The sequence below is a fragment of the Cyprinodon tularosa genome, unplaced genomic scaffold (genome assembly GCF_016077235.1).
Source record: "Cyprinodon tularosa strain WSP-4 unplaced genomic scaffold, ASM1607723v1 ctg273, whole genome shotgun sequence".
In the NCBI taxonomy this organism is placed as follows: Eukaryota; Metazoa; Chordata; class Actinopteri; order Cyprinodontiformes; family Cyprinodontidae; genus Cyprinodon; species Cyprinodon tularosa.
Genome location: NW_024038978.1, coordinates 312,183 through 338,850, shown reverse-complemented (window position 1 = coordinate 338,850; position 26,668 = coordinate 312,183). Strand labels below are relative to the sequence as shown.

General features: G+C 38.0%; 1 protein-coding gene across 2 annotated transcripts in view; it reads left to right on the top strand.

The window, feature by feature from the left end:
- prex1 (phosphatidylinositol-3,4,5-trisphosphate-dependent Rac exchange factor 1) overlaps positions 1-26,668 on the top strand; it is a 120,316-nt gene that overhangs the window by 14,609 nt on the left and 79,039 nt on the right. For both annotated transcript variants that reach the window (XM_038289886.1, XM_038289887.1), the window contains exons 2-6: positions 9,439-9,504; positions 10,509-10,631; positions 17,718-17,822; positions 23,060-23,161; positions 23,445-23,606. In XM_038289886.1, the coding sequence (XP_038145814.1) occupies positions 9,439-9,504; positions 10,509-10,631; positions 17,718-17,822; positions 23,060-23,161; positions 23,445-23,606 (558 nt within the window). The remainder of the gene's footprint in view (positions 1-9,438; positions 9,505-10,508; positions 10,632-17,717; positions 17,823-23,059; positions 23,162-23,444; positions 23,607-26,668) is intronic.

Here is a 26,668-nt window from a genome sequence, read left to right as displayed (position 1 = left end):
TGAATAGTTTTTTCAACATTGCAACCTGTCTACTGATGAGGAGCATTCCCATATCATGATGCTGCCACTGTCATGTTAAAGTCTGGTATATATGAAGATGGTATGATGCACATTGTTATTTCTCTCCTTAAAATATATTTTTCCTGCAGGCCAACAGCTGCCTCTGTTTGTTTTTCACCAAGAAGTAGAGATGAAATTAAATGCAGTAAACTCATTTTATAATTAATGTGACCTCCGGATTTTATGTGAAGGTTTCACAGTATAAACAATTTAATTGAAAAAAAAAACTGCGTGTTTTCCCAGATCATTATACAAAACATCTTTTTTTTTGTTCAAACTTTACAATTATATCTGTTAAAGTTTGGATATTATCAACATTAGATGAAGTGGTCACATTTTATTGCGCTCTCTGTGACTCTCAGTTTTCTAGTGGTTGACATTTGGATAATACCTGCTTATCCCTGGAAGGTTTTAATGACTTCCCTGAGAGTATTTGTGTCATAATTGGGTTTAAAGTGTATGGATTTTATTGGCGCTGTTATGAAAACTGTACAGTTACCGAGCAACAGGAAGAATCTGATGGATGACAGCTAATAAGCTACGAGAATACAATTTTTTTTTTTTAGCCCAGTTTTGCAAACTGAAGTGGAATGGCGATCGCTAAGGATGTTACTAGCATTTAAATCTGAAGTTGCAAAGTCTTCTGTGCAACTTTCAAGTGCCTTCTTCCGCTGCAGAGGATGCTGTACTTCCCTGGGTACACCACAATGACAATCCTTGGTGTATTTTGTCAAATGCTGTTGTAATTGGCAGCTGCTTTGTGGTCTAATAAGGAGCTTCATGGTTTTGTTACTCGTCTCCCTTGGGATTACATCATGTGTAGTTTCTCTTTCCAACAGCCCGTCACCCTTCCTGGCAAGAGACCATCATGTGTAATATCTTTGTTTTGCTCCATGCTGCAGCTGAGCCCCGTCTAAGCGTTTCTGACTCATTAGTGTGAATCCTAGGGTATCAAAAAATGAATTTGTGTCCCATCTGACCAAGCATTATTATCGCACTGATTGATGTCTTTGCTATTTTTAGCTTCTGGTAACAAGGCACCTTAGACAGGCAACATGAGCTGCAGGGAAGAGAAGGCTGTAACACACACAGGTGCCTCCAGATGCAGCTTGAATACTGCGAAAAAAGCAAAACAACGATTGGTATGTCAGTTAAAAAATATTTAAATGTTAAGTTTAATAAAGTACTGTCTCTTGCCGCCCTTTTGAGCTTCATGCAAGATTTCTTTTGTATTGTTGAGAGTTTTGAAGTGTTAAAAACAGACTTAGATTAGATTAGATTATTAAACAAGAACAACAATGATAATAATTACAGAGGATTAAAGGCTTTGCAGAAAATACGGTACATGTCAGTCATGCTGTGTCTTTAAAGTTAGAAAATTCTTTGGATGTCATCATTCCCAATGTCAATTAAAGGTTTAGACATTCTGGAAGGTTCTATGCACAAAGGAGAAAGGATGAAAACTGAAAATGGTGAACTTTGTCTGCCTAAACTTTTTTTCTAATCTGTTAGTGTAAATATGTCTGTCTGGGCTAAGACATATTCAGTTTATTTATATAGCGTCAATTAACAACACGTCATCTCAAGGCAATTTACAATTCAACCAGATCATACAGTGAAATTGATTCTAACTTTTCTGTCTAAGGAAAACCAGTTGATTGCATCGATTCATTGACTCAAATGCAATCCCTCACACTAAGCATGCTTGTAGTGACAGTGGAGAGGAAAAACTCCCCTTTAACAGGAAGAAACCTCCAGCGGAACCCGACTCAGTGTGAGCGGCGATACAGAGGAAAACATGCAAAAAAAAGAAAAAAAAACAGGGAGACATATCTGATATTTGATGTTTTTTTTTTGTTTTTTTTTTACAGTTAATATCAGAGAAGTACAGAAGAGGATTAGGGCCACTGAAAAAAAAAAAAGTTAACTGATTTTTTTTATTTTATTTCAGTATAGTATGGGAAAAAAAGTCAGAATTCTGACTTTAATCTTAGAATTCTGACTTTTTTCTCAGAATTCTGACTTTAATCTCAGAATTCTGACTTTTTTCTCAGAATTCTGACTTTTTTCTCAGAATTCTGACTTTTTTCTCAGAATTCTGACTTTAATCTCAGAATTCTGACTTTTTTCTCAGAATTCTGACTTTTTTCTCAGAATTCTGACTTTTTTCTCAGAATTCTGACTTTAATCTCAGAATTCTGACTTTTTTTCTCAGAATTCTGACTTTTGTTATTGTCAGAATTCAGTCAGAATTCTGAGATTAAAGTCAGAATTCTGAGAAAGACAGCTTTGTAGTACAGCAAGATTGAAAGAGCAAACAGAAAAAAAACCTTACTATTAGAGACTTCCTGTCAAGGTTCTAATAGTTTTTCATTTTTCATTCTGGTTTAATTTCATTTAGATATAAGCATAATTTTTATCATTGTCAATTAGTTTTAGATTTTAGATTGGGGTTGCTATTGTTTATCAGATGCAATTATTTTATTAAATCTTAGTTTTAGTTTAATTTACAGTATCTTTAGTACTAGTTTTAGCTTTTTCCTACTTTGGTTCATTTTAAGGTAAAGGATTCAAAAGTTCAGAGTTCTGTATTTATTAAGTTGTGCATATAAATAATAAATGCTTAATGCGAGATGCAATCTTTTAAAAAATTTGTTAAATTATAGTTAATTTAGCCCATTCATTAAAAAGAAAAAGCAAAAAATATTTCACATCAGTTTCCAAGGCTTATTAAAAAGATTGATAAGCACAAAAAAAGGGTATTTTAGCTGTTTTATGGGCCCATTATACAGTTTCAGTCAGTTATAGTTTCTCATTTCGATTGTAGTTTTTATTTAATAAATATATTAGTTTTCTTATTGTCAGTCTTTGTTTTTTAGTAAACAATAATAACCCTCCTTATTACCTACTGACGTCTAACTCGGCTCTGGGATCCTGCAGGAACAGCAGAAATACTTTTAACACTCTTCAATCTGTTGTCATTAATTCTGGTGTTTTCACTAATTGGAAAGAGCTTTCTCAGTTTCTAACTAGCCAGTCTAGTATCGGTTCTAATGCAGCAGAAAACTAACCATTTACGGTTAGCAGAAGAGTATCTTTGTCGCTTTGGGTTATGTGCTGCATGAAAATAAAACCAATTCATTGCATCAGCCTGTCTGTTCTGGTTATGCTTATTTAGTGGCATCTTCAAAGATTGATATTTCCTTATAACTTCTATTGTCTCTTATCTGATTGTGACTTTACGAAAGAGAAAGTCGATATAGCGCTGATTTCAAAGTAATTCAGGGTTATCTGATTCTCTATGGAAAATGATGTCACTGGGAAGGTAGAAAAGGTCACTTGAGATGCAGATCTGAAAGTAAACTAACCTCTCAACATGTTGGTTAAAAAGTAATTAATGGAGCGACCGGTATTATGTCTGTTATTCATGGTGATCCTTAATCCTAGAGCGCTTTAGGAAGGATGCATTCTTGATAATTGCATTTAGATTTGTATCGCTGTGTGCAACATGGAATCCTTCTTTCCATGCAAGTCATGCATAATTCAAGTTGAAGTTGCTGTCACATCTGCTTTAGGGGGAGTGGGAGAACATTTTGTTTCTTTTAGATCCCTTTTTCTTTTTATTCATACAGTCAATTTGCGAAGCCAGTCACTTCAGGTTAAAAACAAAGTTCATTATTGACGACCTGTCTTCTGTCCAGCTGCAGAGTCAAAACAAATCAGATTCCTTTCTATTTTCAATGAAACACCTCAGACTTTCCAGTTATTGTGGCAGGAAGTTGGCCCCTCTGCCGGTTATTACGCTCAAAAATAGATGAATATGAAAATGTGTTTTGACTGCACTTTGACAGATCCTGATGGTTTGCTTTCTAGGCCCAGCTGACCGGTGTCCGTCAGGCGTTAATGCCTTTCTAATCAAACCCAAAATAGCTTTCCTTAGGCCAGCTGGGTGGTGTTTATAATGACCGTTTTCTGTAAAATGAAGCAGAACTTCTGTGTTTGAGTAAACTTGGATATCCCCTGTGTTCTTTTTGTTGTTCTTTCATCCTGCGGTTCATGTTGTCCTCTATTGCTTTAGTGATTTCAGTGTGTCTGAGTGAGCAAAAAATGCCTCCGATTTTCTCTCCAACCAAACGTGTGCGCTTTGTGACGGAACAATGAAGACAGACAACACATCCCTGGGTGAGACTGTCCACGCCGGGCTGAGATCTGGACATAAAGCAACTCTTTGTTACTTCATCCAGCCATCCGACCCACTGGTCACCACATCTGCATGGCACATTTGCTTGAATCCTGCCTCAATGCTAGCTGTGACTCAAGAGATACTTCACCTTGAACCTCAATGTTTGTTCCAGTCTCACCCTTTTTCGACTCATCCTGTGGCTCTCTTGCCCCCCCCCCCTCCACACACAGACACTTTGTCTGTCCTCTTTTGACTAAAGGCTTGGTTCCTGCCTCTTCCCGTCTCCTCTTTCATAGCGTCTCACACCAGCGACTCCACCAGTGTGGAAAGAAGTTGCCATATGGGTGATTTAATTAGCGCACGCCACAAGCACAATCAGCGCCCTCTCAAACCCAGTCAAGAACATGACAGCCTCTGCTTCCCTTTAATACTACTCTTAATTAGTGGTCACCGCTCACAGCTAAAGGCCTTTGCTTTTTATATCTGAAAAAGACTTTGCAAGAGATTGTAAAGGAGGAAAAATTGAAGCAAACCTTCTTCAAACTGCTCAGACTTGGAGAAAATTATACAGTTGATGCCTGACAGCCTGGTTTGCAGGATTCTATCTTCGGAGCAAAATGTGTGATTACAAGAGTTGGTCTTTCATTATACACTGTGACTTACTGGAAGTAAGCTGGCATGCTCCTAAGATGGTGTATGCAAAATAAGTATTGATACTCTTTACACTTTTGGGTGCCATTTACAACCAAAAACCTCACTGCAAAGCAAAGACATGCACTGATCTGTTTTTTCACTTTGATTATCACATTAAAAACTGAAAAGTCTGTAATGTATTTGTATTAATTCCCCTATATTCTGATACTTTATAGTAAATGTTGTTCTACCATGGAGTATTACCCTAACTTTATGAGAATAGAGCAATAATATTACGAGAATAAAGTCGTTATATTACAAGAATAAAATTGTAACATTACAAGAATAAAGTCGTAAATTTACAAGAGTCGTTATATTTTAGGACAACTCTTACAAGAAGCACTGTCTTCCCTGAAATGAGGAATGTCCAGCATCTTCTGAAGTCATGCTTTGACATCTTTTCACAAATAAGGACATATTAAATCTTGCAGCGCACCAGCATCAAATTATTATAATTATGGCGCTATAATTATAATTAACTTTGTAACGATTGTGAAAACGACTGTCTGTATCGAAGAAAGCATGTTCCTGTTTGTGGTAACTTCATTCTCTTTTATTTTTTAACTTTATTGTTGTAATTTTATGACTTTATTCCTGTAATATTACAACTTAATAATGTTGCAACATTTATTCTTGTATTAAAAAATAAAATAAAATAAAAAAAACTCTAGCCTGGCCCTAATACTCTGTCGTATTGTTCCAAGCAAGGAAGAGATTTTGTAAATTGAAATTTGAAAAAAATGCGTTCCAGATGAACATTTGAAAAACCTTCTAATAAAAAAAATATTTACTAGTAATACAAGTAACTTTCTTACATTTTTTCCCCAAATTTTATAAAATATTTGTTATATTTTACAGATTTTATATTTATATACAATTATTATTATTATTATTTTTTTGTGACAGACTTTATACTTTTTCTATCCGCTTGTTCATTCTCTCCACTTCAAGCACGAGAAACTCTCACTTTTTATGCGCACATTGACCAATATATTGTCCTTGCTACAGTAAGCTGATCAATAGAAATGCATCTCTACTCCTCACTCCTAAGGAAAACCCACCCCCAAAAGTGCAGAGAATGCAACCTTTAAAATGCAATTTGAAAATTATCGAGTTCATGAAACTCAATCTGAAAAGAGAAAATGTATGTAAAAAAACAAACAATTGAATATAAAAATAGGGATATTGGAAAAAATAAATAAATGTAAAAAAATTAAATATTACAAACCAAAACAATTAATGAGATAACCAAATGTGTTTTCTTTTTTAAATTTCCATTTATAAAACATTTTCTTTGGTTGCACCGATAATGGCACAAAATCCACTCCATATATTGCCACTAAATAAAATCCAGTCAGAGTGTTTTGGAAGTCATCCAGTTAGTGGATGCTTTCCAGCTTTGTGTTATTTGAAGGGATCCTGTGCTCTCTGGAAAACAGAGAAACAAACCAGACATGTTGGGGACAAGATATGGAGAAGATGAACATGGGGTCAGGAGATGGAGAATATCAAAGGCTTTAACTAGCTCACTGAACAATGCTTAATACAAATCCAAACCCGCTGAAAGTTTGGCCCTTTTGAAAATCTAAGAAGACAAGGACATCCATCGAAAGTCTAGAAAAGGAAATCATTAGTCAGCCTTCTTCTTCATGGTATCTCTTGAACAGCTGCGGAGATCAAAAGCTGAAAGGGGGGGGGGACAGCATCTGACGACACGACAGCTGTCAGTGGTGCACTCCACTTAAAAGAGTTGCAACTGGATCAGAGATGTAAATATACAGAGAAAGCTGCAGGGCAATTTTATTACTATAAGCCATATGGATCTTTTAGAGTGGCCTAGTCAAAGCCCAGCCCTGTACAATGATGTTTTCTATGAAATATGTCAAAGTAAAACCTCTGTCTAATCTGACAAACAGTAAGATAAAGAAGGAAAGGTAATGATTTCTGTTAGAAGACGTGGAAAGATATAGATTAATAATTGATTATTAAAAAAAAAATCAACTAATTTAGTAATCTATTAATCTTTAACTGGAGTGTAGAGACTTTAAAACATGCTATAAGCTGAAAGAAGCACCCATTAAGAGCAATAATTATACCAAAATTTAAAGAATTTTTAACATTTTGCATTGAAGATGAAAAGCCTTTTTTTGTCCACCAGTATTCTGTCCTGAAATTTTCATGTATTTCTCAATAGTTTAAAGTTCATAGGGAAATCATATTTAAATGGCAAATCGTTCTTGCTTAAACATTTATATAAATGTACTATTTATCAGATATTAGCCCAAAATTGAGAAAATGTGGCTAACTGGTTAGCAAGATGCTTCCGACAAACGGGCCACAAACAAAAAGCTTGCGAACCTTCCACCACAACAATCCCGCCCCCTTGATAAACGACCAATCAATTTCACTTTATTCACTCGTGTAAAGTCGAACAGCTGCTTCCCTACGACTTTAAGCTTTACCTGTTTTAAAATTCTGTAAAGAAATCTTTTGAGACTTTTGCCCAGGCTAGAAATGATGTAGTGTTTAGTATCACTTGATACGAAACCCTTGTCATGTAAAAATATGTTGCTATTTTTAGACTGCTGCTCATAAGCTCTCTGAAATATCAGTCTATCTGCAATGATTTCATATTGAAGCAGCTGTTGTGCATAATAGATCGAATCACCATCGTCATCATTTATCACCTCATATCACTTATGAGCAATGGCCTTGTAAATATATGTAGCTAAAAGTTTGCAGCTGTAATCTAAACTGTTGTGAATCGTTGAATTTCATTTTAATGAAAAACAAGGAAAATGCACCTGAGTCACCAGTTTTATCTAGAAGAATTGATCTTAATGTGATATGGAACTCATCTTTCCCTTATCTGTTGCTTCTTGCTGCTCATCAGCAGCTCTTCTTCATTGCATTTTTTTATAGAGGAGATATTAATTTGTCTGTTTGGGCGTATTTATACGTGATATTGGTTTTGTTTGGTGGGGATACTAAAGGATAATCTGTCATTACTCTCAGTTTTAGCAGTTTAGCTATAATGAGCATGCATTTAAAGCAACCAGCCACTGGGGGTGGACCTGAGTAGATACGCTGACAAATGGGGGCGTGGTGACCTAGTGGTTAGAGAGCAGGGGATTTAGCTCTCCTGCAAAGGCTGCAAGGTTGCCGGTTCAAACTTAAAACTGTTGGTCTGAGTAAGAACCTTAACCTTAGGGTGCTTCCTGAACGATGCAAGGTGCTCACTGCCCACTAAGAGAAAGAACCCAGCTAAGATCAGATCATTATGCTTGGGTTCCTTTATAAAGCACTGAATGACAAATGAGGAAGGATGTCCTGTTGAACAACCACCTGATAGCTACACCACAGCAGTGTTTACCTAATGCTGTGAATCATTACTGATATCTTATATGCCTTTATCAATGGTTTCTCAAACAAACTACTTTATTGGAATTTCATTCTGGTTTCATGCTTCCTGAAGGTATCGGTTTGGATAATATCCAATAGGCAGAATTGCCTTGACTTCCTTCTTTCATTCCAATTTGGCTGAAGTTTTAAATTATATTTGCTTTCTTCATACCTATATTTTCTTTTTTTGTATAAACAGATAAAAGCGTAAGCAATAATAGATTTGGATAGGGGTAAAAAGGTCACTAACACCGAGCCCCATTTAAATTGTTGTATATTCTTTGTTGAAATCATCACTTTGTCATTCTTGATCATCCATTATCCGCAATTATACTGAATTTCAGCCTTGGGGCATTTAAAACCAGGAGCCTGTCTGATGAAGAGGGATTCATGAATAAAGGTGTCCGTGGTTTGCTGATGGGATCCATGACCTGTACTTGGTGTCTGGAGATTGGACAGACTGGAGCAAGTTGATTCTGTCAAACAGTGTGATAGAGAGAAATGAGGAAGATCAAAAAGAAAAATAAGCTGTTGGCAGATTCACTTCCTGTCTCTTTACAATTTTCTCTCTCTCTTTGTCTTTTTTGCTTTTTTTTTTCAAAACTGCGGTTCTGATTGGGTGGCGTCAACAAATCAGCATATGATTCAACTTGATGTGGAACTTTTGGAGCTATCTTTGGGTGTATGGGCTGCAAAAAGAAGCAACTGTTTTGTTTTATTCCTCAAGACTGAATGCTCAGGTGCATCAGCTCCACTTCATGGATGATCAAGCTTTTGGTGCTTGGGGGGGCTTTCAAGGTGTTTATTATAAACTGGATGGTCCCATGACACCAAAGGGACAGTGATGCAACTGCTACAAAATGTTCTGTAAAAGACGATTCTAAATATGTGTATTTTCTTGCAAAGCATCTGACAGAATGTGTTTGGTACAGTATCTATTTCCTCAAAAAGAAGACATGCATCCTACATCTGAAACTTCAACTTCCTCACCATGAAATCCGTCTTGTTTTGTTTTTAGTGCCCCATGCATCTCCTAGGCTGCTCAAAGCTCCCAAGTAGTTTCATCAATGTAATTTATTTTTATTTTTTTTCCTCCACAGGCTTTTTTGCACAGGATTAGACAAATTCCAGATGACCAACAGTGTCTTTCCCCTGAACATGTCAAGGTAAGACTCGCTGAAAAGCAAAAGATAAAATGGAAAAATTGAGGTGCACCAATCAATCGGCCTCAAATCAGAATCAACCACTTCTTCATAATTCTGTTAAACAAATGTGTTGCATGTAAAAACTCTGATAAACACATCAGTCATCTCCATACATATTACCGTATTTTCCAAATAAAGTGCACCTCACTATAAGCTGTGTCCACTAAATCTTTTGAAAAAACTGGAAACGTACATACATAAGCCGCACCAAGCTATAAGCAGCTGATAACTACTGAACTGTCCCCCTCCAAACCTGTAGGGGGAGCTCTACATATAGGGACAAAGAAGAATGCTAGCTCCCCTTAGCTTGTTAGCTCGCAGCATTAATACCTTCTGTTGAAAGATGGGGCTTCGTCAGCTCTTAATTCCAGCTCTACAGGAGTTAACCCCAGTCTCTACATTAGTTCAGCAGCTTTAATGCTGCAAATGTAAAAAAATGTGAATTCTGGACATTTGTTTCCTGTCATGCCTGCTGCTAGCACGATATTGTGCTAAATAAAAATTAGTCCCTTATTCTTTCATTTCCAATTTTGACTTCCTTGCTGGCACTTAGGAAAAATAAGCCGCATAGTTCAAAGCGTGGGAAAAAATTGTTGCTTATAGTCCAGAAAATACGGGAATGCACTTGTTTGAATGCCATAAAAAATCAGATGATGGCATAAAAACAGCGATAATGTTAATATTCTCTTATATCGGATAAAAAAAATGTACCCCATCTAAAGGACCTGCAGTTGTTATCAATGTGTTATACTTCTTAAAAGAACAACAATCTGTCAACTGGTGTTGGCTAAAAAAAGCCTATTTTCAAAAATATACATCGATTTCTAAATTCACCAGATTAATTTTATCTTCTTGTATCTGTCAACCATCTAATTCCCTCTCCCCGTCCCGCCTTTCCGTATCCCATCTTCCTTCCTTTAAATCTCCTCCCATCATATCATCCTTTTATTTTTTTCTCCATATAGATCCTGTTTTCAAACATCGAGGACATCCTGGAGTTGCACAAAGAGGTGTTGTCCGCAGTGGAGGCCAGCTTGCACCCCGAACCCCATCCTAACCACTCGCTGGGTCACGTGTTTCTGCAGTTTGTAAGTGCAAATATCAGAACGCTGCTTAGATGGAGAAGCATGCAGTTCACATACCTTAACAAAGCCCCTTAGAAATAGAAATAAAACACAAACTATTTTCACGGGCCAGCCGTAACCACAGATGCAGGAAAAACGCCTGCTGTGAAAATACCCTTATAATTTCTCTATTTTTCCCTTATAAACCCCCTTTTTTTATCTAATGGTCCCAACAACCACCACTTTTACATGTTTCCCTCAGCATGGCTCTGGTTCTTCATCAGTTTATGCTTCTACCTTCTCCCTTTGTCTCTCCATCACTATCCACTCTGCGGCTCTAACACACACAGCAATCCACCCTCCCGGCTCCCCTCTGTATGAACTTGCATGGCCCCCGGGAACAAACAAAGAAGGGTCTGTGTCCGGAGAGGAAGACATGGTGTGTCCTCAGAGAGGGGGACAATGTTTCTGCTGGTAGCACTCAATCTCAAGCTCCGTATTTCTCTTCCCCCATTTGTCCCTCTCTGATAATCTGTCTTCAGTTCACTTTCACCAAGGCACAAAATACGCCAGCATTAGTATTCCCTGCCCGGCGACAGGATCACAGGCAAACACAGAGTGGAGTTTTAGTTTCTTAGGTGCAGCATAGTGAATCACAGGGAGGGGAGTTAGCTGTTGAAAAACATCTACGAAACTGAAACTTAAGCGTAAATGTCCCCTTTTCTGAAACTCTCCTACCCTTGTGAAATAATTTCTCAGTCTGAAACAACCTATGCCTGCTTGTGGCACGGATGACATTTCATCTCTGCCACAGATTTAGCTCATTGAGATGTACCTGCACACGTGTGCGACACGTAAACGTGCAAGGCCAAGTGTCAGGGTGCAGGATTGATTAGCTGAGCTCAGCGTGAGTTTTCTCACTCTGCTCTCAGATTGAAAATAGAAAAAAAGAAGTGAGGGAAACTGGGAGGGAGAGTTGGAAGTGAATTCATTTTACTTAAACTGAAATGAAGTTGATCTTTAGTTAAATCTCTGCCTGCCTTGCCCAATTAACCTAATTCAGGAGTTTAAAGTGAGGTTATGTTAAAGCAGTGGTGTGATAATACATAAAACTATTAGATGATATTTGGCCAAGGACATAAAACATTAACAGCATTTGTTTTTACTGATTGGAATATGTGAAGCCCATGGTACTATTAGCATCTTTAGCTGATTAGCTAGCTGCAAAAATCTAATGGCGCTTGATTCTCTGTCGCTGTTTAATACCCAACATACTAGCAGAATAAGCCAGTAAACTCTCTCTGGCTGTGTCTAAACGTCCGTCCTAATCCTTTCATAGGGCACTATATAGTGGCTACCCCATTTAAAATGAGTGTCCAAACATGTATGAAGTAGTAGTGGAATGGAAATATCCCACAATGCACCTTGAAAAGTAGTGATCATTGTCACTACCTGATCCGTCCTGCGCATGCGCAAACAGATATACATCCGGGTGTCCATAAATAATGTAATTATGGTACTCAAATGACTTATTTCTATCCTTAACTCACTAAAGAATGCAAATACACATCTATAAAAATAGGTTTTTTGACTTTTGTGAGACAATTTTGATGCTTTTTACATTTTCTTTCTTTAAACTGCTTATGTGACGTCATCATGGGGCATGCTCAGAGCAGTCGGGCAAAATATGATCAAACCATGTTTATCTGCATTTTAGTTGTTTCTTTCCTTAGATTACACACTACCATACCTTAATGTTAAGAATAAAGGAAAACATAAAACTCAAAAAGACTAGATTTTTAAATCCAAATCTGAAAAAGTTAGCTACCGGAAGTATTGTAGAATCCCATTTCTGGTGCAGATCCGACAGAGACGAGTGATAAAATAGGAGGATTTTAAGGCATTTATTTTCTCAGGAAATGCATTATTAACCTTTATCAGATTATATTTTAGTACTCTTACTATTTTAGGGAAGAGTAAAACAAATAAAATCGAGGATGACCTGCATGTATAGCTGGATACGCAAAAAATAGTGATCATCTGTCCGAACGGTCAGTTAACTGAGTTCACCATAAAGTCCACTATATAGTCACCACTCTGTGTTGTGATTGAGGGATCTAGGGGGGACGTTTTAGTCCTTTTAGTCGGGGCTCATATCATTAGCTTCGACCAAAAAAAACTATTTAGTAATTAATCGCCGCCTTTTGAGCCACAAGCTGTTCTTACACTCCTGAAGATGAGCAGGAGATATGTTAAAGCGATTCATTTCTCAAAAACACTGTTGCTGTTTATGAAAAAACAACCGTTATAACCCACAAAGCATTATCATCACTTTAATTAATTTACTCAGAAATCTTATATTATTTCCATGGAAAACAGAAGTAAGATACAGTACATGGATGGTTGTCCTGTTGTGTAAAACATACCGAGAGTGTGATGTTTTGGTCAAAATAAATGTCTTTAAAATGAAAAGCAACAATATTTTAATGCTTTAACTTTTTAAAAATGTTTATATGTTGGTTTTGCTGCTATTTTGATCAAAATGCTTTACATGTTTTGTTCCCACATTGAAAAATAGTTTATGGCGCAGTGTGCTCTACCTCCACTTCCATGTAAAAGATCTTTAACTTCTCTGGAAATCATCTCCCTTGAAGTACAAACGTGACCACATTCCCTGAAGTAGAGTTTGCTTCAAATGCTCTGAAAGTTTTTATTTTCTAGTTTTTAGTTTAATTCAATTCAATTTATATATATAGCGCCAATTCACAACACATCATCTCGAGGCACTTTACAATTCAACCAGATCATACAGTCAAATTGATTCAAAGTTTTCTATCCAAGGAAAACCATTTGATTGCATCGACTCATTGACTCAAAGGCAATCCCTCACACTAAGCATGCTTGTAGCGACAGTGGAGAGGAAAAACTCCCTTTTAACAGGAAAAAAAATCCAGTAGAAACAGACTCAGACTCCCTCCTTTAAAGCTAGATGTTGCATCTATATTAAATGAGTTTAGAAAAGGGAGCTATCTTCTCAGAGGAAGGATTTAAACAGCTTTTAGACTTATAGAACCTCACTTTAAATATCTTGAATTATCCCTGTGATTATTTTTAAAGGTGTAAAAAACACAATTTATATATACACATACAATTTATTTTAAAGGCTGAAATTTGGTAAATTGAATGACTTTGTTGTTCAGAGGTCAAGGTGAGTCTCTTTGTCCTGGCCTTTGAAAGGATAATCTCAGAAACACCTGGAGGGAATTTCATTACATCTGAAACACACGTCTGGTTGAATCAACCATGATATGATTGGATTTCTGGGGACAAAGGTCATTCAGGCTTCCAAAACCCATTTTTGGCCTTAATTTAGGATGTCTAACCCTTATTCATACAAAACAAACAAAATCAAATGGACTGAGTATTTTTTTTTTTTCTGGTCTGTCGTTTTCCCCCCATTTCTGTATTTGATTTCTGTATTTTGCCGGTTTGGAATGGGATATTTTATGACCAATTCAGAAGTATAATTTTGTCTTTGGCTCTTTCTCCTTGTAGCAACCAGAAGTTTTTGTTTTTTGCAACAAACGGCATCCTAAAGATTTCAGGTTTTTCATTGAACAGCTTCCCACACAGCACCTTTTTTTTCTTTCATGCATATCCATTACACTTCCATGACCCTTGTCTCCTTCAACACTGACACCTCTCGGCCAATTGCTCGGCCCCGTCTGGCGCCCTCCAGCCGTGGCCCTTGACCTCCACCAGAGGTCAACACCATGACTGGGATTTGATTAACCTCCTGCATTGTTCCACAGCCCCACAGTGAGGGAAGAAAACGGAAGATTTATTGCTATTTGAAGTCATATGCTGGGAGGCAAATTTAGCACAATCAATGGTTTAGTTATTTGCAGTGCAATCGTCTGTATAAAATAATAACAATTATCTTATCTGAGGAATCATCTTTTCTTTGCCCGTTTTGCAAGCAGAAATATATACTATGAAATGCTCTACTTTGGGACATTTAGAGAAAACAATCATCTTATTATGCATTTTCTAAATTCTCTGAACTACACCCAGTATGCTCTGACTTGACGTGCTTCCCTGCTTGATCCCACTCTCCTATCCAAGTCTCCAGAATAACATTCCAGTGACTAAGAATTTAAATACAGATTTGTTTATCAAAGGAACAACCAAAGTCTTTGAGATATTCTTGGCACAAATGACGTCTTTCACAGTGGTCTTGAAGTTCAGGAATAACTGCAGAAATTAACTATCAAGTGTTTTTTTTTAACCCTGGTCTCACAAATAACCTACTTTAAGGGTTCCTGAATTGACTATTTAGCCATTGCTACCCATGGTAGGAAATGCCTTATCATGGCTCTACCAACAGAAGTGCTATTTTTGTATGTATAAAGGTCCAGTTATAAAGGATGACTAAGTGTAATTGTAATGGCCATTGCCAGGATGATAAAAAATGTTTTTAATTATAACACAAACTGAAGTTTTAATGCCAACTTAAATCTTAGTAGCATGTAACCACTGCGTTATTATTTTATTGCTGCTGTGGTTAAATTTAAAACATGTCTCACGTGTTCAGCCATCATCTAAGCAAGAGGTGGTGACGTTTTGTAGCTATTATTTCCAATATTATCACACTTTCATACCAGCACAAGCTTTAGCAATGCCTGTTTTATCTTGCAAGGTGTAGAAACGCTGGCCCGTATGAAACTTGAAACTTTTTGTACTAAAATTCATAGACATTCTCTCTCCCACTTCTCTTTTTCTGTTTGGTGTACGTCATAGTGGAAATGAATAAACAGCATCCCAAAATGCAACACTTCCTCATTTTTTATGTTAGATGATGCATCATGCTGTGCAAAAGGAAGGCAAAATAGCAACTGATGCAGAACCTTTTATCAGACCGGCCTTTTAGATTTAGTTACAAGGTGAAATACAACACCTAAGCCCGTGAAAACACGCTGGAGCTTCAAATGTATTATTAAGGCAGCAGAGTGTAGGAAACGGCACAAGCATCCTCTACCAGCTGAAACTAAACACACAACCTGTTGCTTGTTAAAGCCCATTATCCAGCCTGAAGTGTAGGTGATTATTAGGATGTGAAACCATGTGCAGAATGGATTTAATTTTGACGTCTAGAAACTGAAACTGTCATCTGAAACAACCATGTAAGTGAAATCCAAACCGGCAGGTGCTCGGCTGCTGCTTTCAGCTTCAGCAGCAATACCCCGGCCAGCACCATGGTTCGACCTATGATAAACAATATGACAAAATTCAGTCCCAGCCAAACATCTCAACTATAAAGATAGGATAACTTCACAATAAGGCATTTGGTATTTGATCTTTACAGCAAGCTTTGAATTAGGGTTGGCTTAAAATGCTCTGAAAGTTTTGATTTCCTAGTTGTTTTTAATAGTCTTGTCCCCTTTTCAATTCAATTCAGTTTATTTATAAAGCGGCAATTCACAACACGTCATCTCAAGGCACTTTACAGTTCAACCAGATCATACAGTCAAATGGAATCAAAGTTTTCTATCTAAGGAAAACCAGTTGATTGCATCGACTCATTGACTCAAAGGCAATCCCTCACACTAAGCATGCTTGTAGCGACAGTGGAGAGGAAAAACTCCCTTTAACAGGAAGAAAGCTCCAGCAGAACCAGGCTCAGTGTGAGCGGCCATCTGCTGAGGCCGACTGGGGTTCAAGGAGAAGCAAAGATACTAAAACCAACTGTAAAAGGCGGCCCCGTCCGGGAAACACACATCTCCCATGTCAGAGGATGAAGAGAGCACATCCAGTTAGTCACAGTCAGAGAAACCGGACTACACTGAAAAACAGGCGGATCTCCAACATCTATAAACAAAGGTGTTGATGGCAGCAGCACAGCTGATATCTGTCTCCAGGATGGATTTACAGCCAAACAGGAACAGACAGGCTTTGCCTTGTCTGGTATTTTGCAAACCAATGAAGCCTTATTGGTTTGCAAAATATGCAAAAACATAAAGAACTCCTCCTTTCTTGTCAAAAAAAAGTTTCTAATTTAAGCTTAAATGGGTTAATTGACAGTCAAACAAACTAAGATGGGCCTTTTTATAAATGGTCACATTCATAAAGTGAGAGAAACTGTTTTAAAGGAGCGAGAACCGCTTTTGCACACTCAAATGTGAAGATTAAAAAATTTTTACTTCACAGGCAGGACCAAGTCTGGCAGAAGATCCTAGCCTAAAGACAACACATGTGTTGCAAATCCACAGACGGCATCAAGCTCATGTTATACAAACCTAGCAGAAATATATCTAATGGCTTCAAATTGATGCCAGTATGGTAACGTCTATTTTACCTGATTTTGAACTTTTATGAATTTGATATTAATGGCTGTCCAAGTCAAATCTGACATCTTTTTTTTTTCTTCTTTTTTTGCTAATTAGTCAATCAGAAAACCACAACAGCCAATTCAGCATGATCAGTGTACCCACAGCGACTTTGCCGGGGTTCTATATTTTGTCAGCATGTATGATCACATGACTTGTATTGAGTGTGGGAATTTTACATCTCCATGTTTCTCAGTACATTTTGTCCTAAAGCATACTTTTATGTTGGTTCTATGCTTTTGGTAGGAACATTTAAAACAGGAAAATGTAAGTTGTTTTTTTCATCTCCTTAACAGGACAAGAACTCCTGGGAAAAAAAACTCCAACGGTGTCGATTTAAACCCTTTTTTGTTTTTTTTGTGTGGGAAGAATTGTTTGGTCAAATCTTAAACATTAATCCAATGGAGATTTTTGTTTGAGAGAACCTCAATAAATCGCTGTCAGTGGATGCTCTCCATCCAGGCAGACAGAGCTTGAGAAATACGTGCACAAACTGTTCCTTAGAAAACTTGCAGCTGCATCTGCAGCAGAAGTGTCCGACTCAAGGGCCTGAATACAAAAGGACACTTTTCATATTCTCATTTGCGAAGCACTTTCTGAAAAGCATGTCTCCTTTTCCATCCTCTCCGTAGCCGATTATTTTGAGCTGTAAACTAGCAACTAAAATATGCTCTCCTTATGTCCCTAAGGGGGAGTTTTAAAAGTGTTTTCTTGCTTTTTGCAGAGGCAGAGTTTCTCAGTGTATGGCGAGTACTGCAGTAACCACGAGAAGGCTTTGCGGCTTCTAATGGAGCTAAACAAGATTCCCAACATAAGGACATTTCTACTGGTAAGATCTACTTACTTCTTTCTTTTCAAATCTTTGGCTTTGTTCTTGCTTTTACTATTTTGACTGTAGCTCTTTACAATATGATGCATCTCAGTTAAACAGACGTGTTTTCTGGGTCCAGTGCAAACAATGGTGCTCTATGTTGGTCTGTAAGCACCCCAGAGAAAATTAGCTATATTAGATATATATATATATATATATATATATATATATATATATATATATATATATATATATATATATATATATATATACACATTTTTATTGTCATTACACTGTCACATGTGCAGAGCAAGGAAATGAAATGAACTCTCCGCATTTAACCCATCCCTTTGGGGAGCAGTGAGCTGCCATTGTGTGGCGCACGGGGAGTAGTGTGGGGTCAAGGGTCTTGCTCAGGGACCCAGAGTGGCAGTCTTCTGCAGCGGGGCTCGAGCTCAGAACCTCTGGATTCCAAGCGCAATGCCCTCACCACTAGTGTGCCACTCCCCTGCAGAGTGTGGCCTGAATCTCAACACTATCATGCTAAATTAGAAATATGTCACAACTGAGGTAAAGATAAGTAAGTGACAGTTTTACTTTTGTAAGGCATTTATTGACTTGAATAATATTTTTTTTTATGTATTTCTTATATATGAAAATATAAATCCTGAGTTTTGAAAGATCTGTTGGTGCTGGAATAATATTCATAAATGTTTCCTTCTTTTATTCAACTGTTGTTTTCCTTTGACCTACATTTGCTTCATATCCTGGCTTTTTTCCATGTTTCTGCTTCTTTTTCTCCACTTATATCGCCTCCATTTCCGTGTTAAAGCTTGAATAAGGGCCAGAAACCATAACGAGGTCAGGGGTCTCTTCCTGCCAGGACAGGATGCAACCGCCATCAAGGTTACTTTTGTGTATTGTTACACTTGTAGTGCTTCCGCTGCCAGCTGCTTCCATGTTTTGACACCCAAACCTTTGGGCACCGGACAATGAACTTAAAACGGCGCCGGGGCCCTTGAACGGGGGGGTCCCAAGCAGGGAAATCATCCTTGTATCAGCCAGCTGTGGCCTTTTGGCAGCTTTTTCTGGATAGGCGATGAGATCTGAACCCCTGTGTTTGTCACCCTCTGGGCTGCTTCCATGACATTATTCCTATCCTGGGGACTGGGAACAGCAATGCTGCATCCGTTCGCTTTTTGCTCCTGTGGGTCCAGGTTTGCAGCTGTGAACCGGTCGGGTTCTGTGTGATACAGATGCTCCCCCCCCCTAAAAAAAAGACTCCTTAACATCTGGCTATGTATCAAAACATTTCATCAGATCTGCATTTTGTTAACACTGAATATATGCTTCTTTTTTGTGGGGCAGAATCCTGCCAACTAGTGACAAAAAAAGAACACAAAGATAAAGAAAACTGTACGGTGAAAAGTCAGGGATCTTTTTAGTATTATAGAATAAAAGAAAATGTCACCAGTGGCTCTTTTCCACTTGTCAAGATTGGAATTTTTCTGTAAAATTTGTTGCTAATTGATTATTTCAACTGTGATTGTTCTGAAACTGCGCTTCAAAATGAAGAGGTAATTGCACTGTTGGCCACGAGAAGTAAAGTTTAAAGAAAATTAGGTCAGAAGGATGAGCGGAGCGACTTCTGGCTTCAGGCTGGTGGATTACAAATACAAAAAAGATCAGAGAGGAAAGGAAGCGGGTAAAAACGGGGGTAGGATTGAGGGTGAAGGAAAGGAAAAGCCGTTAGAACAAGAAAATGAATATAGTAGAAAAATTAAAAAACGCTTCATTTTTTTTTTTTTTTTTTACATCAATGAAGCTCCGCTTCTGGGTTCAGCCTCTCCTGCTCTGTTTAGACTTGAAAAGAATTGCCATGTGATCATAATGCTTCAAAGTGATCTCCAGCCTTCCTTCCCACTGGAAAAACACTTCAGTGGTTTATCTGCATGGTTGCTTTTGATCTTTCTCCTCATCCCACAATCTCATAGTGTGCATGTACTAACAGGCTGGCTTCCATCTAAATACAAGCCAAAATGAAACCAGTGCTGTCACCATGCTGCTGCTGGTGAATAAGACCGAAGTTTGAATCGATTCTGGGGACGAGGCTACATTTCAGAGCTTAATTACTCCCTTCGAAGAGGGGGCATTATGAACTTTTGAAAGGGACACTTATTGGTCATAGGTTTGACAAATAGCAGGGGAAATAAAAGAGGAAAACTGTCTGAACAAGCCATTAAAAATCGACAAAGCTTTGTTTCTGGCATAAAAAAGGAATTTATTGAGACTGAGTCCACTTCCCTAATACAAGATCAATGTCATGCACTGATGCCTGAAAATGCTGGAGCTTTTAAGTGCAATAAAATAACAGACCGCATTTCCACTCACCGATCTGTGATGTTCCTGATGCTGCACTTTTGTTGTCTACCCATAGAGCTGCAATCTGCAAATCTTTCTCCTGTTAAAAAGGCTTTTATATAGAGCCATGCTAAACGAATGCTAGTATGTTTGCTTTTTGTTTTTGATGGGACTTCTGCATATCTGGTTGATAAAGTATTCTAAATACCTTTATAGCTAATTTGGAACCAACAAGACATGGGCTAAAAACAACTTCTCTGCTTCATAAACTGAATATGATGCTTTAAACACCATAAAATTTGATGATGACTGTTTCAGCTGCTCATTACACAACTTTCTCCTTACCCAGATGGCTGTCGGTAACAGATCAGCTCACGTGACTCAATGACAGGAAGTGTCTCTCTGTGTTAGAGGAACCCAAGATTGATTAGTTCAACACAATAATCTGCACTGTCCTCTTATCGGGTTTTGCAAGTTGTGCAGACGAAAATAGGTGCCTATAGGTGTGGCTGATATTTAATCCCAAAAAGTACAGAGTAGACACCTTTTACGAGTTGAACTTATAAAGTCTAAACAGAAATGATTTACAAATATCTTGATCAGCATTTATATTCAATAGTTCTCACTGGATAAAGGATCAGTGTCACTGGCTTACAGAATTAAAGAAATAAAATCACCAATCAATTTTCCTTTGTAAGAATGCCTCATAAAACAACAATCTTATGTTGATATGTCCTAAAGGCAGTTTGAAATAAGTGACTCCTACGGTTTTATTAAGATGAAATGACACATACCTGATTAAACTGGCCATATTCAGTAGCAAAGACAGAAAGAAGTGCCAATCTGATAAATTCTTTATATTAGGCTTTCTGATGTTGTAGAAGTCCTTGTCCGACATTAAGGTAGTCATTGATTCCCTGAGTTTGGGTTATGACCCCATTTGGGTCACAGATCAGCATGATGCGGAGAAATATAAAAAAATAAAAATGATAATGAAACATTTAAGGATGATAGAATATCACTTGAAAAAAGACTAAACCAAATGTACATTGGTTGTTAGTGATTTTTTTATTACTATTATGTCTATGGTTAGAAATGTTGGTATTCTGACCAAAGGTTTGGGTCAGGAGAACCTTGACTGTAAAAGATTGTTCATTCAGACTTTATACAAAGCCTAAATATGGTTTGAAATTAGTTTGCAAAGTTCTGATCTGATTTTCTTTTAAAGAGAAAAAACATTTTAAACAATCTAATACTATGTAACTTTGCTGCTATTAACCAGCTGCAGCGTCTCTGCCTCTAATGGTCGGCATACGCTGCTGCTTTGGGCCGTCGTTCACAAAAGAACCCGATTGCAGGAAAATTCAGGGCGAAATCTTTGGTCGTGGTTCCAAATCTGCAGTGTTGCATCGCACTGTGACACAGCATCAAGAACAGACATGTTTAACATCTTGTGACCAAAAATAACCTGATAAATATTTAGTCAACTATTTAGACTATTATTTAGATTGAATATCCCACTGTGTGACAGTTGCTGCACCCTATGTGTACTAATCAGCCTAAATAAATGACATATTCACTTAAGTACATGTGGATTTTGCAAAGATATATGTAGTGTTTGTGTGTTTTATTTACTTATTCTTTATTTAACTAGACATATAAACTGAGATATAATATAATGAATCATTATAGATGCTAATGAAACAGCTCCATCTCTTTCTGTTAGAAAGTGATTTTTATTCATATAGAACCTTTCACAGACATAGAGGTGCTTCATAAAATTAAAATACAAATAAAATACATTTACAATCACAAAAGACATGGTCATAAAACAACCCTTAATCTACGGGAATTATAATGCTTTTTTAAACAAATAGGTTTTCAGTTCACTCTTTAAAACATCAACAGAATCAAGTAAGCGCAAGGAAAGCGGAAGATCGTTCCAGAGCGCCGGAGCGACCGCCTGAAAGGAGCGATCTGCCATGGTCCTGTAACGAGTACGAGGGACCATGGGCAGGATCTGGTCCTGAGACCTCAGGAGAGGGGGTATAAGGACACAACAAGTCTCTAATGTAAGAGGGAGCCTGACAGTAAAAAAGGCCCTGAAAGTTAGCACCAGGATTTTAACTGGCACCGAAAAGGGACTGGGAGCCAATGAAGAACTTTTAGAATCAACGTAATATGAGCCCTTCTGTTTGTACGAGTCAGTAACTTCGCCGCCGAGTTCTGAAGACTGTAAGACTGGCCTTTTGAAGTTGACCTCTTTTCCTGAGCCGTGACCTCGTCCACATCCTCACTATCCTTCTCCTTCTTCTCAGATTTGTTAGATTGCACTGATATGCTGCTATCAGAACGTCTGCATTATTTGTTGTGTTGGTGTCTGACTGCACTGATAGCGTACGCTGATGTGGCTGCTTACTGCCTTACATCACAAATTAGTTAGTAGTGAGCATCGATTTGCGCACATCAAAACTGACTTTGCACCAAAGTAGATTATATTTCTGCATAGTGTATCTTGGCCTAGTAAGATTACTGGGATTGGGTGTGACTGATTAAAACAAAGTGGCACATACTGTAGTTGTAAAGTGAAAGAAACCGGATCATTTTTTTTTATTTTCCTACCCCTTCACTCTGATGCTCCTAAGTAAAATCCAGTGTAACCAGTCGCCATCATGAGGCATGAGATAGAGGCCAACTTTAAATCAGCTGTTTTTTTTTTAACTTGTTTTAACTTCCTCAGCTGTGACGCATATTTGTTTAAAGGATACAGGAAGCAATGTACATCCTGTGAACAGAGCCGGACTCACTGGCTCTTCTTCTTCTTCTCTCACCTCTTTGCTCTGTTGCTTCAACAATAATTTTTGTAACTCGTTCTGCTTCTGTTTCCTGTGAAGCACTGCATGCTGCTTGGAGGAAAGAAGAGCACAGACATTCCCCTGGAGGGTTACCTTCTCACTCCAATTCAGAGGATCTGCAAGTACCCTCTGCTGCTGAAGGTACTGTTCCAAAGCTGCTACAGAACCAAGCATTACCCAACAAGAACACTTGCTTTGCTCAATATGTCTGCCCAGAAAATCTGAAAACGGAACAAGCATGTTTGAGTTCAGGTCATGAGTCATTTATAGACTTAGTTAGATGGGCACACATCTACCTACTCTGTAGGTTGTAGCTTTGGAACGCCAGACAGTAAAGGTCACGCATCTAGATAACCTCTCTTTTTCACCTCCTTTTGAAAATACCACAGTTTAATTATATGAACTTCCTCTTTCCATGATATAGGAACTACTTAAAAGGACTCCTAAGAAGCATTCAGATTACCCTGCTGTGGAGGAGGCTCTGCAGGGTATGAAGGCTGTTTGCTCCAACATCAATGAGACCAAGAGGCAGATGGAGAAACTGGAGGCTCTGGAACAGCTGCAGTCCCACATCGAAGGCTGGGAGGTGAGAGAAGGAGCGAAGGCAGCCGTCATGACGGCCTGTAACACCTAGAGTGGAAGGGAATCAGAAAAGGGGGCTCTATTCGAAAGGGTCCCTGTGATAAAACCACAACAAGAATGTGTTTGAAAGACCTAAACTAAGCTGTCCTCTAGGTTTACTGATTTAGAATTAAACAACCAAAGCACTGCTTTTAGAGCAAGGGGGCCAAAGACACCAGTGAAGGGTCCGGTGCATTTTTTACGCCTCCCTCACTCACCACAACAGAGTCCTTGTCTTAGAGGGCACCAGTGGGGACAATCCACCTACACAGGGTGCTGAGTGGGATGCCAACAGGCTCACTGCTCAATCAAAAGGGACCTAAGAAGCAGAACCTGCATGTCTGAGGAGGTTTATATGTGCTACCTTTGGACATCCCTCTGTTGCTGACCACACTGCATTCCTGCCCATCACCACCCTTCCTCTCATTCTTACACACACAGGATCAAAATAATCTGTAAAAATGCATCATCCTGCAAGGCTTGCTAGAGAGATGAGGTTCTTTCAAACAGGGCTGTGCTGATTTAAAATGTTAAAAGATTGTAGTCTACATTTTAATTTCCTTTAGAGTCCCATGTTGGAGATTAGCATGGTCACTCTGGCTAGCAACATTAAAAAGGCATTCTCTATGATCTGTAAGAATGCAAATCCTAACTTTAATCAGTTGAGGTTACTTTACGGCTCCCAATGTTTCCAGATCCAACATGTTCCATCATAGAAGTGTGTTGAAAAGGTCTAAAGCAGAGGTCACAGATTAGCGGTCTGGATCCGGACCCAACCTGATTTAAAACATTTATAAATTACCGCATTTTGTCCGAAGGCAGTGTCTAATTTCACTTGTGCCGCTTCTCCTGTTAATATGGTAAAGCCCTTCAAAGCATCCGGGACCAGGCTTTTATTTCAGTGTTAAATTCTGTTCAAAGTAAGAGATTATAATTACAAATGTCTCCAGACCTTTACTGGTTGTTGATCTTCTTTATTTGGACCCCACTGATTTTTAATTGGTTACCCCTGGTCTAAAGTTGATTGATCTAGCCTTCCTGTTATGGCTTAAGGTTCGTGCTCTCCTTCAACCTAAAGGAGGCGCAGAAATGTATTGATGCAGATGGGAATGATTCATTTGAAAAAGGGCATGTTACGTCAGCAGCTGTCTTCTTCGGCTTCTCTAAATGAATATTTTACTCCTTTGTAGAAAAAGTTTCTGCCAAACCAAAGACTTTATTTAGAATTATTAGTTGTAATGCAGAATAAATCTTATATTTAGCTAAAACAACAATAAAGCTGTGCTTATGCAGAGTTAGTAGACTCCAAATGTTCAGATTTAGTTTACTTTTCAACAACAAAGCAGAACTTTAGCGAGGCACTTTACGCCGACCCTGCAGCCTCTGACCTAACTGCATTAAACTCGCTCTTCTTTCCCCTTTTGCAGCCACTCTCTGAGGCTGATCACCTCCAGCCCTAATGGAAGAGGCCGCCAGTCGTGCCGAATCAGGCCCAGATGCATTACTGGCACTTGAATACCCTATGCATGAAAACACAGGCAGCTTCACACCCAACCACATACATTGAACTTGCCCAGTTGAAGACGTGTCTGCAGAATGTGGGACATGCATTTTGTTTCTGTGCAGATGCAACCAAACCACAACAGTTTCTTTTTATTAGTTTGGTGGTGCTGATCTGAGTTTGAATAGCTTTTTGAAATAAGTAAGATATTCATTGAAATTTAAACTTGGAAAAACTGAAACATAAATCAGAGACAAGGTAATGCATTGAATTATGGAGGCTTCAGAGCGTGTCTAGCTAAACATAGGTGACAGGGGCAAGGGGTGAATCCTGGCAGGGGTCCCCGTTAAGATGACTGAAACAAGTCCGGGTTTGAGTGTGGGGGATCCACACATGGAGGCGTTTAGTTCCAGATGATTTGGAGGCGAATGAACCATTTAACAATGAGTAATGAGCAGTCTTTTATCTTTATTATCTCATTCGTTCGCAGCCTTGCGTCGACATGTTTTTCAGTCGGTCCCCTTTTTGCGTTCGAATAAATGCCTTCTGGTTTCGCCGACCGTTCTGCTTTTGCAGGAGGATGTTTTATTATTCACAACTTTGGAGGGAACATGTTAATGAACGACTGCTTGTGTTTTTATGTGTGAAAAACCATTTCCAGTCCCCAGCTGAAAACGCTGAAAATCACTTTCTAAAAATAATTCTCTTCCATCACAGCAAATGGTTTTGCAGTTCAAACCACATAATAAAAAAAAAATGATTAGACACCATTATGCAGGCAGCTGGTCAAGTGAGAATTCAGAAACTTCTTTGATCCTAATTGACAGCCTAATTTATTGACTTTCAATAAGCTTATTTATCTTCTACGTCTCTCTTTCATAATGTTTATGAAAATGATTTCATGCTAGAATGTGTTTAACAGCAATCTACCTTCGACCATCTGATGTGGGTATGGTGATTGTAACAGGATTCTGGGCTTGCCTTCAACAGACTGTCTTAACAGGTTGTGGTTTATTCGATAGTTTACAAGAAAAGGCTTTTATAATGCGATACAATCATATCCTGTGAAGGTGCAACGCTGCAGAGTGTCTAAATAGATAGATCACAGCTGACTGAGAGAGTTTTCCTTCTGCAGTAAAAAGGCACCTCCCTAATCCGATTAAATATATATTATATGATATATATTTCTGCTTAATTGTACTGAGAAGACTTTAGATTTTCTTAAAATTTGGCGCTGTCATTTGTTTTGTTCCATTGTTGTTGAAATATTACATTTAAATATGAAAAAACTGGAAAAAAAAATGTAATCCAGAAGTTAAACTTTTTAATTCAAAATGGTTTTAAGATTCCCTTTCCTGTTTTCTCAAATTTGATTTAAATAAATATATATTTTTTTGCGTATTATGTAAATCACATTCTATTCAAATTGTGATTACAGATCACAATTCTTTTAACTTCAAGCCAAATGCAAACGTTTTTTTCAATACTTATATGGATAAAAATGTTGCTGCTAGTATAAAATCTGA